Here is an 11,418-nt window from a genome sequence, read left to right as displayed (position 1 = left end):
TGACTACTACTTCTTCCGCCGACGTGCAATGCGTGGCGTGAAAACGTGAAATCGGTTTTCAGCCAGGCCGATTATCAACTTTCTTGTAGCAAACGCTGAAAAGGAAACAGGTCGTTTTTCCTACGTGCTTTCTGTCCTGCAGTTGATGAGCACATACACCATATTTTTTTTCCTTTTTATGTGCGTGTGGAAATGATTAGTTTTCTTAGTAATTGTAATAGTAGTACTAGACCACAAAGGGAACAGAGGGGAAAAAAAAAGGAGCGTACACTCAAACAAAAAAAGAGGTGATCAAGATCGAAAAAAAAAGGGGCGAACACGAATAAAAAACAGTAAAGAAGAGCCGTCAACAAACCCTACGATTGCGCTACATCAGCGTGCCCTCACGCCTGTCTTTTCGTCTTTCTGCGAAAACTGCATCTCAGACAACAGAAACGCATCTTTCTTTGTAATGAAAAGCAACCCCACTTTCTCCCATGATGCTGCCTTTTCTGTATGATGTGTAGCTCCCAACAAATGATGCGAAAAAGAAACCCAATGTGAAGAACGCACCACATCGCCAACAGGGCCGTGCTGCGCATACCTACCTAACGTCTCCGCCATCATCAACAACACACAAAAAAAAATACTACTTCAAGAACAGGGTGAAGAAGTGGTGGCGCACCTCACTTTTCGCACGAGCCTACTCGATCAGCTTATAGGGCTTACGGTTCAGGTCGCGGTTGCGTTCATCCATGCGCATCTGCGCCTTGTAATGCTGCATAGGGCGGTACTCGCGGAACTGCATGCTGAAGTCGCCCTGGCCCTTCGTCAAGCGGCGCAGGTCAGAAATGAAGCCGAACATCGTGTCTAGCGCCGTCTCACCGCGAATTACCGCATCGGGGCCGTCCACGACCGTCTCCGTCACCACGCCCTCGCGCTTCGAGAACTCGGTCGCCACATCCGTCATGTTCGCTGCTGGTACGGTCATCTCCACATCCATGAATGGTTCCACCAGCGTCGGCTTCAGCTTTGGCAGCAGCGTCTCCCACAGCTCCTGGGTGGCGTTCTTGAAAGCCTGATCGCTCGAGTCCACCTCGTGCATGCCACCACCGTTGAGGTGGAAGTGCACACCCCACACCGGGGCGTGCATCAGCTCCCCCTTGACAAAGATCTTGCGCTCCAACTGCTTCATCACGGACTTCTGCAGCGACTCGCGGATGTCGCCGTTGGAGCAGCGTGATGTGGCCTTGTTCTTCGTGCCCTTCTCCACAGACATGTCGATGGGGAGCGGCTCGATGTAGCCCTTGAGGTGCGCCCACTGACCCGCGCCACCACTCTGCCGCTTGAATACAAAGTCGAACTCCTGACGCTCGGTGATGATCTCGCGGTAATTCACAGTCGGCTTGCCCAACTCCACCTGCAGACCATACTCTCGCTTCAGCCGCTCCACGTAGATGTCCAGGTGCAGCTCACCCATGCCCTCCACGATGTCTTCGTTCGTCTCGGCGTTGCGGTAGCTCACGAAGGTGGGGTCCTCGCGCATGAAGGCGGCCATGCGCTCCCGCACCCTGCCCTCGTCCTTCGAGTCCTTCGTCTTGAGGGAAGCCGAAATGACACGCGGTGGGACGTACATGTCCTCGCAGGAAAAGAGCTGCGAGCCAGACTGCGGGCCGGCCTTCATGAGCGTGTCGCCGGAGGAGGCGTCCACCTCGCCTTGGATGGCGCAGATGTCGCCCGCGCGCACCTCATCAACCACCTCGGCGCTATCCGCGTGCATGCGCACCAGCTTGGGCGGAAGAAAGTTCTTGCCCGAGCGGATGTTCGTGAGGTGTTCTCTGCGCATTTTACCCTGGTACACGCGCACGTAGTTCGACAAGCCGGACTTCTTCGTCTCCTCAATCTTGAAGACGAGGGCGACGAGTGGCTTCTCGTCGTCGGTGAGGAGCTCAATCTCGCCGTCCTTCACGACCGACACATTGTTGTCCTCGTCCTTCACCCGCTTGACCTTGAAGCCGGAGTTGTGGCGCTCTTCGGGAGACGGCAGGTAGCGCTCCACCGCATCCAGCAGCAGCTGGACTCCTTTGTTGCGGTAGGCGGAGCCGACCATGACCGGCACGAACTTGTTCGCGATCGTGGCGCGGCGAATCGAGGCGTGAATCAGCTCCGTCGTCGGCTCCTCATCGTTCAGGAAGACCGCCTCCATCTCCTCGTCATTCTCAGCAAGGCGGCTGACGAGTTCCTTGCGGGCGGCCGCCATGTCCTCCTTGATGTAGTCCGGCACGGCCTCGTAGCGGAGGGTCTCCCCGAACGGGCCGTCGAAGTACACCGCCTTCTGCTCGATCACATCCACCACACCTTCGAAGTCTTGCGCAGTGCCCATGTTCAGCTGAATGAACGCCGCATTGATACCGAGACGTTCCTGCGCTTGCTTCAGCGCACGCTGCGGGTTGGCGTTGTCGCGATCCAGCTTGTTGATGAAGCAAATGCGCGGGACGCCGTAGCGCTTCATCTGGCGATCCACGGTCAGCGTTTGGCTCTGCACACCGCCGACGGCGCACATGAGCAGAATGGCGCCATCCAGCACCCGCAGTGCGCGCTCCACTTCGATGGTGAAGTCGACGTGGCCAGGTGTGTCGATGATGTTGATGGTGCTATTTTTCCAGTGGCACTGCGTGGCAGCGGAGCGGATGGTGATGCCGCGCTCCTTTTCCAGCTCCATCGAGTCCATCGTGGCGCCGACTTCGGTACCGCCCTTCACTTCGTGAATCTTGCCAATTCGGCCAGAGTAGAACAAAATGCGCTCACTCAGCGTCGTCTTACCGCTATCAATGTGTGCGCTGATACCGATGTTGCGCGTGTGCTTCACCGCCTCCAGGAAGGCAGGTGTTGCTAGCAGCGGAACGCTGCACCGCATCATGCGGGCAAAACCGCCTCTCCGCATCATGATGTGCTTCTACGGCGGTTTCTCAAATGACGAAAGGTGAGAGCACGCGGTCACGAAGAGCTGGAGAAATGAGAAAAAGATATGATTCGCCGGCGCCGTCTTTAGCGTGCTTGAGCACCATAAACCCTCGTGAACAAGTTGCCTCAGTAATAATGTTGGGTTCGTGCAAAGAGATGAAGCAAGAAACAAAGAAAGAGGAAAAGACAGTAGAAAAGCAAGATGGGATTCAGGAAAGGAAGTTGTAAAAAGAGTAAACGTTTTGCGTCCCGTCACAAAACCCAGCGCTCAAGGCACCAGCTTTGGCTGTGAACAAGAGGGGGAAAAAAACGTCACAGGCATGCGCGCTGCTGCTGCTGCTGAATTAGCAAAGCAAAACGAACTAACGTGCGAGGTCACAACGGCACGTGTGTCTGACGTGGTACCTCAAGAAACCGCAAGGCGCTTTGTGTCCTTCGAAGCAATAACTGGAAGAAAAGCTGCTTGTACTGGAGATCCACGTCTCTCCTCATTACTATCATTATTCCACGATTTGAGTGTTTAGCATACATATCAGCGAAGAATCCTTTTCTCAGGATGGAGGTAAACAGTGAAACAAGACCGTGTTTTGAAGCCTGCGCAGCAAGGGCGGGAAATTCAAAACGAGAGAAACCAAGCATATTTTACATAGTTTTAGAGTAGTGAGAGTTCTTAACATCTCTCCGTGCGCGGCTGTGGTACTCGGCAATAAAGCATTTTCGCAGCGATGCGTACAAAAAGTAAGGGCCGCTCGACAACCAACAGCAGAAGGAAGCTCAGCTACTCATGTCTCGCCGAAAGTTTACTGTTTGCTTCGTTTCAGCCGATCGTTGAGGCGCACGTACTCCTCCCGCAAGCGCTTGAGCTCGTCAACAGGTGTCGCAGCAGGGCTTTGTTCCGTGTTTGCTTGCTGCTGCTTCTGCTGCTGCTTCTCCCGCAATGTCGCTTCCAGGCGTTCAATTGTTTGGTCCTTCTTTGCGTTGTCATCTCTCAGACGGCTCGTCACCGCTTCACTGTCCTCGCCGGCCGCTGGTAAGGTTTCCAGCTCCAACCCTAAGTGGCGCTCTTTGCGAATGAGGCGCTGCGTCTCCTGTGCGAGGGTCTCGCGCTTATCCTTGAACATTTGTATGTCTGCGTTCGAGGAAGCGTGGTGCTCATCGTTTTGCCTGTGCAGCTCTCGCTGATTATTCACTGCGCGAGTGGCACGTCGCACGTCCTTGCTCTGATTCGCTATGACTCGACGCAAGCTTGCGATCTCGTTCAGTAAGTGGGCACGGCGGCCGTCAAGTCGCTGATACTCGTGCTGGAGATCGGCAACGTTGATAGTCTGCAACTCCTTCAGTTGCACCTCCAATTTTGCAATTTCCTCCCGCAAGGCGCTGTTCCTGCGTCTTGCGCGATCCACGCCGCTCGTGTCCACGGAGTCCTCGTATCGCGCCGCTTGCTCAGCGGCCTGTTTCTGTTGTTCCTCCTCGGCTTCCAAGCGGACTAATCGCTTTTGCAGGCTGTAGTGCTCCTCTGCGGCTTCTGCCGCGACGTCTGCGTTGAACCTAGTGTTTGCCATTCTGTGGGGCTGCAGTGTGGCCAAGAAACACAAAAGCAGGTCAGCAATTCTGCCAAATATGAAAATTAAATAGGAGGAGCGGGTAGAAGGGAGGTAAGGAGCCCGAATAATGTCGCCGTAAAGAACCTCTCCGTGTTCGCTGCTCGTTTGCACAGTTGTGAAAAGTCAGCGAAGCTCACCAGGGGAACACCGCACAGCATATCACCGTAATTAAGCAATTAACTTGTATTTCTGTCCAAATAGCCGAACACACAAACGATTAACTCTACTTCTGCGCAGAACCATCCGCTCAAATTAATCGACCGTATAAACCCAAGGCAGTGGCATTCTTATCATTTATTTAGAAATGCACGCGATCGCAGTTACTGATCATCACCTTTTTTTCGATTTGGTTGCTTCCGTTTGTGTTTTTTTGCTTGCTTGCATCACCACTCAAAAGTACTTGCAATGAACCAGGAAAAAGATAACGTGAACGGCAGGGGAAAAGGACAGGCTCGTAAGATCTAAAAGGCAGATTGTCTTCTGAAACGATGAGAAAACAAAGTATAAAGCTTGTAAAAAAAAAAAAATGTCTATTGAGAGAAAACAACGGAAGTCTAGTCAAGTGTTTCTAAGAAAAAAAAAGTCTAAAGAAAGAATGGCATTTAGTTTGCTTCTTGTGGTTCTCACAAAACCAAAGCACTATCTAAGTGAGTTGACAAATTTCAAAGGTTTCACTTGGATCGAAGCAAAACAATGCAAGTATTCTCCCGGTATTGCTTCGATTTACCAACGGAGATCGTTAAACCACGGGTGCTGAAGCGCTTCCTTTGCAGAAATACGCTCCGCCGGATCGTACTTGAGCATCCGAGACAGAAGATCGATGGCGTCTGGAGTCAACTCGGGAAGAATCTGGCCGAGACGTTTTGCGGGCCACTTCGGAAAGACGTCACGGTAGTCGGGCAAACGCGAAACACCCGGCCACGAGCCATCTGCATCCGCCGGTGTACCAAGAACCTGGAAGATCTCAAAGAGCTGGCCAATCTCGCTATCACCGCGGAACAAAACCTTGCGGCGAGCCAGTTCGGCAAAAATGCAGCCAACACTCCACATGTCCACGGCAGGGGTATAGTGTTTTTCCCCAAGAAGGATTTCAGGGGCGCGGTACCACAGCGTGACAACCTCGTGGGTATATGTGTGCATAGGCACCTGGAATGCGCGTGCGAGGCCGAAATCAGCGAGTTTCAGCACATTTCCAGAGTTCAGCAAGATGTTCGCGGGCTTGAGGTCGCGATGAACAATACGGTGGCGGTGGCAGAAATACAGTGCATCTAACAGCTGGTACACTAAGCGCTTAAGCTCCATGCCAGAGTACCCGCTAGTCTGCTTCTCGATTGCCTTCTTCAGGTCTTCCTCCAGGTACTCGAAAACGAGGTACAGCTTCCCGTCAGCGCAAATAACGTCCAGCAGATTCACGATGTTTGGGTGATCAAACTCCTGCAATATGGATACCTCGCGGAGAGCAGTCTGCGGGATACCCTCCTCCGTCCGATCCAGTCGAACCTTCTTCAAGGCGACGTACTGGCCGGTAATTTTGTCGACTGCGCGGTAAACAACCCCGTAGGTGCCCTCGCCAAGAACATCAAGGCGGTTGTACCGATCAAGATTGTCGCGCATACCAGCTTCCGCACCGCGAGTGGTGATGCGACCAAAGGCAGACATTTCAGTCAGTACGCAATAGCTGGAAAAGAAATAACTCTAATGTACCTCGGCGTTCTCCTACTTGTGGATTTAGTTCGCCAAAAAAGCTACACAAACAAACTAACGCACAAATAATAATAATAATAATAATAATAATAATAATAGTAATAACAGCTGATAAATAAGATGTTGAAGACAATCTTCGGTTCCAGTTGTTGTTGCTTTCTGATTCCCAACAAAGTAGACAGCGTAGAAAAAAAAAGAGCTGCAATTTCTACCAGAAAACCTTGATTGCAGAAAGAGAGACACAGTGCGTATCTAAATAAAAGAGAAAAATTGCTTAAGACCAGAAAAAGGTCAAAAGATAAAAACGACTCTGAAAGCGAACAGAAAAGGGAAAGTGTGCTTGTTTGCAAAAGTAAACCGCTAAATAAAACCAAAATTGCTAGCGCGCATCAATTCATAATTAAACTACCAAACCGTTTTATGTGTAACAGAGCAACATCAAGAGAACACATGAGGCAGGGAGAAGAAGTAAGAGCAAAAGAAGCGCCAAGATGAAACATAGAGGCTTATTCGCACCTAAAACTGGAAAAATATACCAGTACTGTTTTTTCCATATTTTGACGCTTTATTACAAGAAGCCACACAATCCTTAGCTCTTTCGTTTCCGCTGTGACAAATATTCAGGTCTAGAGACTACTTGTTCCTACTACTTCAAAGAGAAGTACCGCCCAGCATCATCTTTTTTCAGCTGTTCTGCTTCTATTTGTTTTTGGTTGTTATTGGCGAGAACTACCCATTATAAGAAATCACTTTGAAAAAACGGCTTACCTATCCAAAAACATATATGTTGTTGCTGCGGATGTCAACAGTTCTTAAAAGAGAAACAAACAAAACGCGGCAGAAAAAAAAAACAGCCAAAAAGCACAGACAGAAAAAGAAAAGGTGGTGAGAAACAATAATAGTTGCTAGCATGTGAATTTAGGGAGTGATAATTGCGTCGATCACGCACCAAGAAGTCGCTCGAGTGCAAACTGCAGGTTGCCTTGGGCTTGCTGAAGCGCAGCGATATTCGCCTCCTCGTTTGGAAATCCCATCTCACGCAGCTGTTGAAGTTGCTCCCGGTAAATTTCACGAGGGTTGCCCTGAGGTGGCGGCGGAGCAAACATCGCAGGGTTGAAACCTGCCATTGGTACAACAGAGTTCGAGTTTTGCTGATTTGCGGGTTGGCCGAAGTTAGGCATTCCGCCCCCACCAGCGGCGCCGCTGCCCATCATTGCCATTGCTTGTTGCATCATGTATGGGTTGCGCATCATTTGAACAACGGCTTGCTGCTGCGCCGGCGGAAGAGCGGCGAGCTGCGGCGAGCTCTGAATGATGTACTGCGTAAATTGGGGGTCGTTAAGTGCTTGTTGCATCATTTGCTGCATCATGGGATTCTGCATCATTTCAGCCGCCTGCTGCGGCGACGGATTTCCAGGACCCTCCATGCCCATTTGGGCATAAGGATTTCCAGGCGCGGAAAAAGCATTACCCCCGCCGAAGGGCTGTTGAGGTTGAGATGCACCGAAAGTGCTCATCAGCGCGGCATACGGGTTTGCCGGCGTTTCTGCCTGTGAAGGCTGGCTTGCTGCGGTAGGCGGAGCTGGTGCGCTAGGGGTTTGTGAGGAAGTTACGGCGGAAGCGCTTGTCGGCGTAGCTGAAGGAGCTGAAGCGGCTGCTTTCTTACTGCGCACGACGTGAATCACACTCCCGTCTTCCATCCCAACGGCAGATAACACGCCATCATCCTTCAACACCTTACCGCGAAGTATGACCCGTTGCTCGTCGGCAGGAATCTCTAGCGCACTGGATAGCTGCTTCTTCAGTTCAGCCACCGTGACACCAAAGTCTGACACATCTACGGAGTGCTGCGTGCCGTTAGCAAGCTTCACTGTAATCGCCATTTCAGTTTAGCAACCAAGTATTTAACGGGAAAGGATCTTCAAGTTTTCTGTTTTATGCACACTGAACAAACAAATTTTATTTTCATTATCACTCTTGAGAAACACGATTGTTGATGTGCGAGTAAAGCCAGTGAATAATTTAAAGCAACCAGATGTAATAAAGATGAGAAGAAAAAAACAGGGCGACTTGTGAAAGGAAAAAAAAGGAGGTGCATAGAAGGCACTATTGCCGGTTTAAAAACTCTTTCTTCGTTAGAAAAAAAAAAAGATTGTACATATATAACCTTTTGTGTTATCAACAGAATTGCCTCGACGAGGGATACTACCGAGAAGCAGCGTTCATGCCAGCTGGAGGTTTTTTTTTTACTTTGTGTATGTGTGTCTGTGTGCAATAAAAATACGTATACTTGCGTTTCGTGTCTCTAATCCATTTTCGAAGGACTTCATTCTATCCTGTTTGTATTGAGAAAAGCAAAAGAAAACCATAACAACTACACACTGTGGAGATGATTGCAGCCGCATAAAAACAATAGCTCACAAATTTCCAAATTGGACATTCTCTTTGTTTACTGAGATTCACTACAGAGTCACTGGGCCGCAAGTGAAAACATCCTTGATTTAGACTGCTTGCAAAATAAGGGATGAAAAGCCACCCATTCGCCAAAAAGAAAACCCGTTAAAATACAAATAGACAAGGAAAAGCAAAAGAGGTGTACATAATGATAATAATAATAGTAACAGTAATAGTAATATTGAGTTACTGCATTACTTTCAGTACGCTATTGTAGAAAAAAGCATGCATATAGCGGATTTCGTCAGATGTGACAATTTTCTCATCTCCGTTGACACGATGAGAGCAGAACATGACGCGCTCGTAGATTCGCAGAAAACGCTCCGACTGCTCATTGGAAAGTGCTCCTTTAACGCATGTCAAGCAGCAACGCATCGACATCAATTCCGCACTTCTGCCGTAAGATTTTGAAAGGATCACTCGAACCTTATTCAGCATTTCTACACAGTCCAGCTTTGCGTCACGAGCGTCAGAAACAACTGCAGGAATGACTCGCGAGTACTGCGGAGGGTTGCGGATACGAAATTCATGTGTCTTCAGCCCGTTCTCCAGTATTGTACGAGCTCGGCTTTTCGGTGGCTTGCCTAGAATGTACGCGCCGTCAAAACGGGTTTCGCGTGTAACCCTTAGCAACTTACTGTGACGGGATGTGCTTCGATAAAGAAGGTCAACTAAAGTGATAATCACTAGGCCAATGGCAGTCGCGAGAGAAACGACAGTCTGCGCATAGTTGAGTCTGGTCCTGTTGACACTGGTTTCCGTGTTGTTTGAAGGCACTTCAGTGATTGATATGTTTTTAGAGAGAGCATACCAGTCCATTTTTGCAATGACCATAAAAAACGGAAAGCGTTGATTTGAAACGAAACGAAATAGCAACGAAAGTGTGCTCTGCTCGGCGCAGCAGAGAAAACTCTTTTTTAAAAGTTAAGCTCAACAGAAGCCAGAAAGGCAGAGGTTGCGGTTTATACACTGGAATTAGAGTCAAACGAAGCGTAGAGAGAAATGAAAGTTTATGGAGGCAAAACGAAGCCGCGAAACAGGAGCACATTAAGCTCCGCATACGAAGCGCCTTGATATCGCTTCAAAGCTACAGTGTACTAGATGCAGAAAAGTGTGTGAAACGTAAAAGTCGAGTTACCCGGAGAGCGTTTTGCTTCTTTGTCATCTTTGTTGCGTGCCATAAAAACGACCTAAACTGCACAAACGCGCACTAAAGTAACGTACAGAAGAAATGTTTATTGTCTCGTTTTTATAAGCCGCAGCGTTTGCATTAAACGAACGTCGCACCAAGACTGCATTGCCTCTACCGCTACAGATGTGGCGGCGGTACGGCAGGCTACCACTTCTGTATGAGTTGTTCAACTTCATGCGCTCTTTGCCTCGCCGTTGTACACATTTCTTGCGCGAAGCGGGGAAAGAGAATGACAACTTGAAAAGTACCGTTTTGCCGCACACAAAGATTGCGGATTGTTGCAAGGGAAAAGAAAATACGGGGGGGGGGGGAGGGGAGACAGTCGCGTCGTGCCGCGCCCGCGAAATCTCGCCGGTGTCGACGGCATCCTCGCTGTTTCCGCACAACCGCCCTCTCCTCGTTTTCCCTCTCTGTGTTTCGATTCGTTTGTTTGCTTTCCAAATCAAGCCTGCGGAATCGCAACTCCCTGGCATCGAGGTTCAACATCGCAACTGGAACTATAGAGTCGTGTTGAGAGCAGAAGAAAAATGAAGTTCCTCAAATTGTTCATCTTTGAAATAGTTGTGCATTACCTTCTGTGATTGCAGCCCGGGTGTTTACTCGTCTTTCCATCAGGCAGAGCTGTTTATGGATCTCTCAAGTTTTTTTCCTTTTCAGGCTTCGTTTAAAAGGTACTCCGTTGCCTTCTACTCGCTTTTTCTCTCCTCTCCTCTTTTCTCCAGTTTTGTTTTCTATTACACGCACTGAAGTTACTTTGTATCACTACTTTCATATAGTTACCAAAAAAATAGGTGGCAGCTGTTTAATCAAAATGACAGCTACTAGCTCGAGTGAGAAGGATATTCCCGCCTCGCTGGTGTTCGAAGCCATCAACTCTCGAGTCGTTGTAGAAACGATGGAAGGAAGCTTATACAAAGGCAAGCTTGTGGCGTACGACACCGAAAAAGGAAACGTAGAGTTGAGTGACGCCCGGCATCAAGCAAAAGACTCGTCGTACAGCTTTTGTGAGCGGGTTACAATACGGGGTTCCAATATTCGCGTCATTCAACTTCCCCCAGAAATGAAAGCAGCGCCCTCATTGCAATGGCGGCGTGACGCGGTGCAGCAAGAATTGAAAAAGTCGCTCAAACGCATTCCGGTTCTGCGCTCGCGACCGCAGCAGGTTGCGCCGGTAAGAGTTAAAAAGGCACCATCAAAGGCGAACAAAGGAAAGCAGCTTCGGAGAAAATTGAGGTAGCAGTTGATTCTGCTTGCTAAGATAGTTTTCCGGCTTTGAAACGAATCATACGAAAGCGATGAGACGAGAACTGGCGCTTGTTCAGCTTTTCACTGGCGTCGCGTTTTTCTCTGGGGACCTGTATTATTTCGCATATCCGCGAGAAGAAAGACATTCTTTTCTCTCTTTAGTAGTTTTTGAGGTGTTCATTTGTGGAGCTGCGATTTCTCCGCTGTTGTTTACCAGAGAGTGATGCTATTCTCCCAAATCAAAAGCCAAAAGTACCATTGAAAAGCAACCACAAC

At 49.3% G+C, this 11,418-nt stretch overlaps 6 protein-coding genes across 11 annotated transcripts; 1 reads left to right on the top strand and 5 right to left on the bottom strand.

The window, feature by feature from the left end:
- Positions 1 to 682: 682 nt before the first annotated feature.
- On the bottom strand, positions 683 to 3,070 carry ABB37_04966 (putative mitochondrial Mitochondrial elongation factor G, putative (MEFG); the record flags this gene model as incomplete). 3 transcript variants are annotated; one of them, XM_015802823.1, is made up of 1 exon in its annotated part: positions 683 to 3,070. In XM_015802823.1, exon 1 carries the CDS (start codon positions 2,924 to 2,926, stop codon positions 683 to 685), a length of 2,244 nt encoding a protein of 747 aa, XP_015658339.1. In that variant the 5' UTR covers positions 2,927 to 3,070. The 3 variants fall into 3 exon arrangements, with proteins under 3 accessions (XP_015658339.1, XP_015658340.1, XP_015658341.1); XM_015802824.1 differs by having other exon boundaries at positions 683 to 3,054; XM_015802825.1 differs by having other exon boundaries at positions 683 to 3,037.
- Positions 3,071 to 3,743: 673 nt separating this feature from the next.
- On the bottom strand, positions 3,744 to 4,556 carry ABB37_04965 (hypothetical protein; the record flags this gene model as incomplete). Its single annotated transcript, XM_015802822.1, has 1 exon — positions 3,744 to 4,556. The coding sequence occupies exon 1, from the start codon at positions 4,503 to 4,505 to the stop codon at positions 3,744 to 3,746; it is 762 nt and encodes a 253-aa protein (XP_015658338.1). The 5' UTR covers positions 4,506 to 4,556.
- Positions 4,557 to 5,270: 714 nt separating this feature from the next.
- On the bottom strand, positions 5,271 to 6,206 carry ABB37_04964 (putative mitochondrial cell division related protein kinase 2,cdc2-related kinase; the record flags this gene model as incomplete). The annotated part of the gene is made up of 1 exon (XM_015802821.1): positions 5,271 to 6,206. One exon carries the CDS (start codon positions 6,204 to 6,206, stop codon positions 5,271 to 5,273), a length of 936 nt encoding a protein of 311 aa, XP_015658337.1.
- Positions 6,207 to 7,192: 986 nt separating this feature from the next.
- ABB37_04963 (putative ubiquitin-like protein) lies at positions 7,193 to 8,229 on the bottom strand (the record flags this gene model as incomplete). Of its 2 annotated transcripts, none has more annotated exons than XM_015802819.1 (1): positions 7,193 to 8,229. In XM_015802819.1, exon 1 carries the CDS (start codon positions 8,132 to 8,134, stop codon positions 7,193 to 7,195), a length of 942 nt encoding a protein of 313 aa, XP_015658335.1. In that variant the 5' UTR covers positions 8,135 to 8,229. The 2 variants fall into 2 exon arrangements, with proteins under 2 accessions (XP_015658335.1, XP_015658336.1); XM_015802820.1 differs by having other exon boundaries at positions 7,193 to 8,197.
- Positions 8,230 to 8,891: 662 nt separating this feature from the next.
- On the bottom strand, positions 8,892 to 9,676 carry ABB37_04962 (hypothetical protein; the record flags this gene model as incomplete). Of its 2 annotated transcripts, none has more annotated exons than XM_015802817.1 (1): positions 8,892 to 9,676. In XM_015802817.1, exon 1 carries the CDS (start codon positions 9,522 to 9,524, stop codon positions 8,892 to 8,894), a length of 633 nt encoding a protein of 210 aa, XP_015658333.1. In that variant the 5' UTR covers positions 9,525 to 9,676. The 2 variants fall into 2 exon arrangements, with proteins under 2 accessions (XP_015658333.1, XP_015658334.1); XM_015802818.1 differs by having other exon boundaries at positions 8,892 to 9,619.
- A 942-nt stretch (positions 9,677 to 10,618) lies between these two features.
- On the top strand, positions 10,619 to 11,134 carry ABB37_04961 (putative small nuclear ribonucleaoprotein; the record flags this gene model as incomplete). Of its 2 annotated transcripts, none has more annotated exons than XM_015802816.1 (1): positions 10,619 to 11,134. In XM_015802816.1, the coding sequence occupies exon 1, from the start codon at positions 10,709 to 10,711 to the stop codon at positions 11,132 to 11,134; it is 426 nt and encodes a 141-aa protein (XP_015658332.1). In that variant the 5' UTR covers positions 10,619 to 10,708. The 2 variants fall into 2 exon arrangements, with proteins under 2 accessions (XP_015658332.1, XP_015658331.1); XM_015802815.1 differs by having other exon boundaries at positions 10,646 to 11,134.
- Positions 11,135 to 11,418: the final 284 nt, after the last annotated feature.

Source organism: Leptomonas pyrrhocoris (genome assembly GCF_001293395.1).
Source record: "Leptomonas pyrrhocoris isolate H10 chromosome Unknown, whole genome shotgun sequence".
NCBI classification, from domain to species: domain Eukaryota; phylum Euglenozoa; class Kinetoplastea; order Trypanosomatida; family Trypanosomatidae; genus Leptomonas; species Leptomonas pyrrhocoris.
This window is presented reverse-complemented; position numbering and strand designations above follow the sequence as displayed.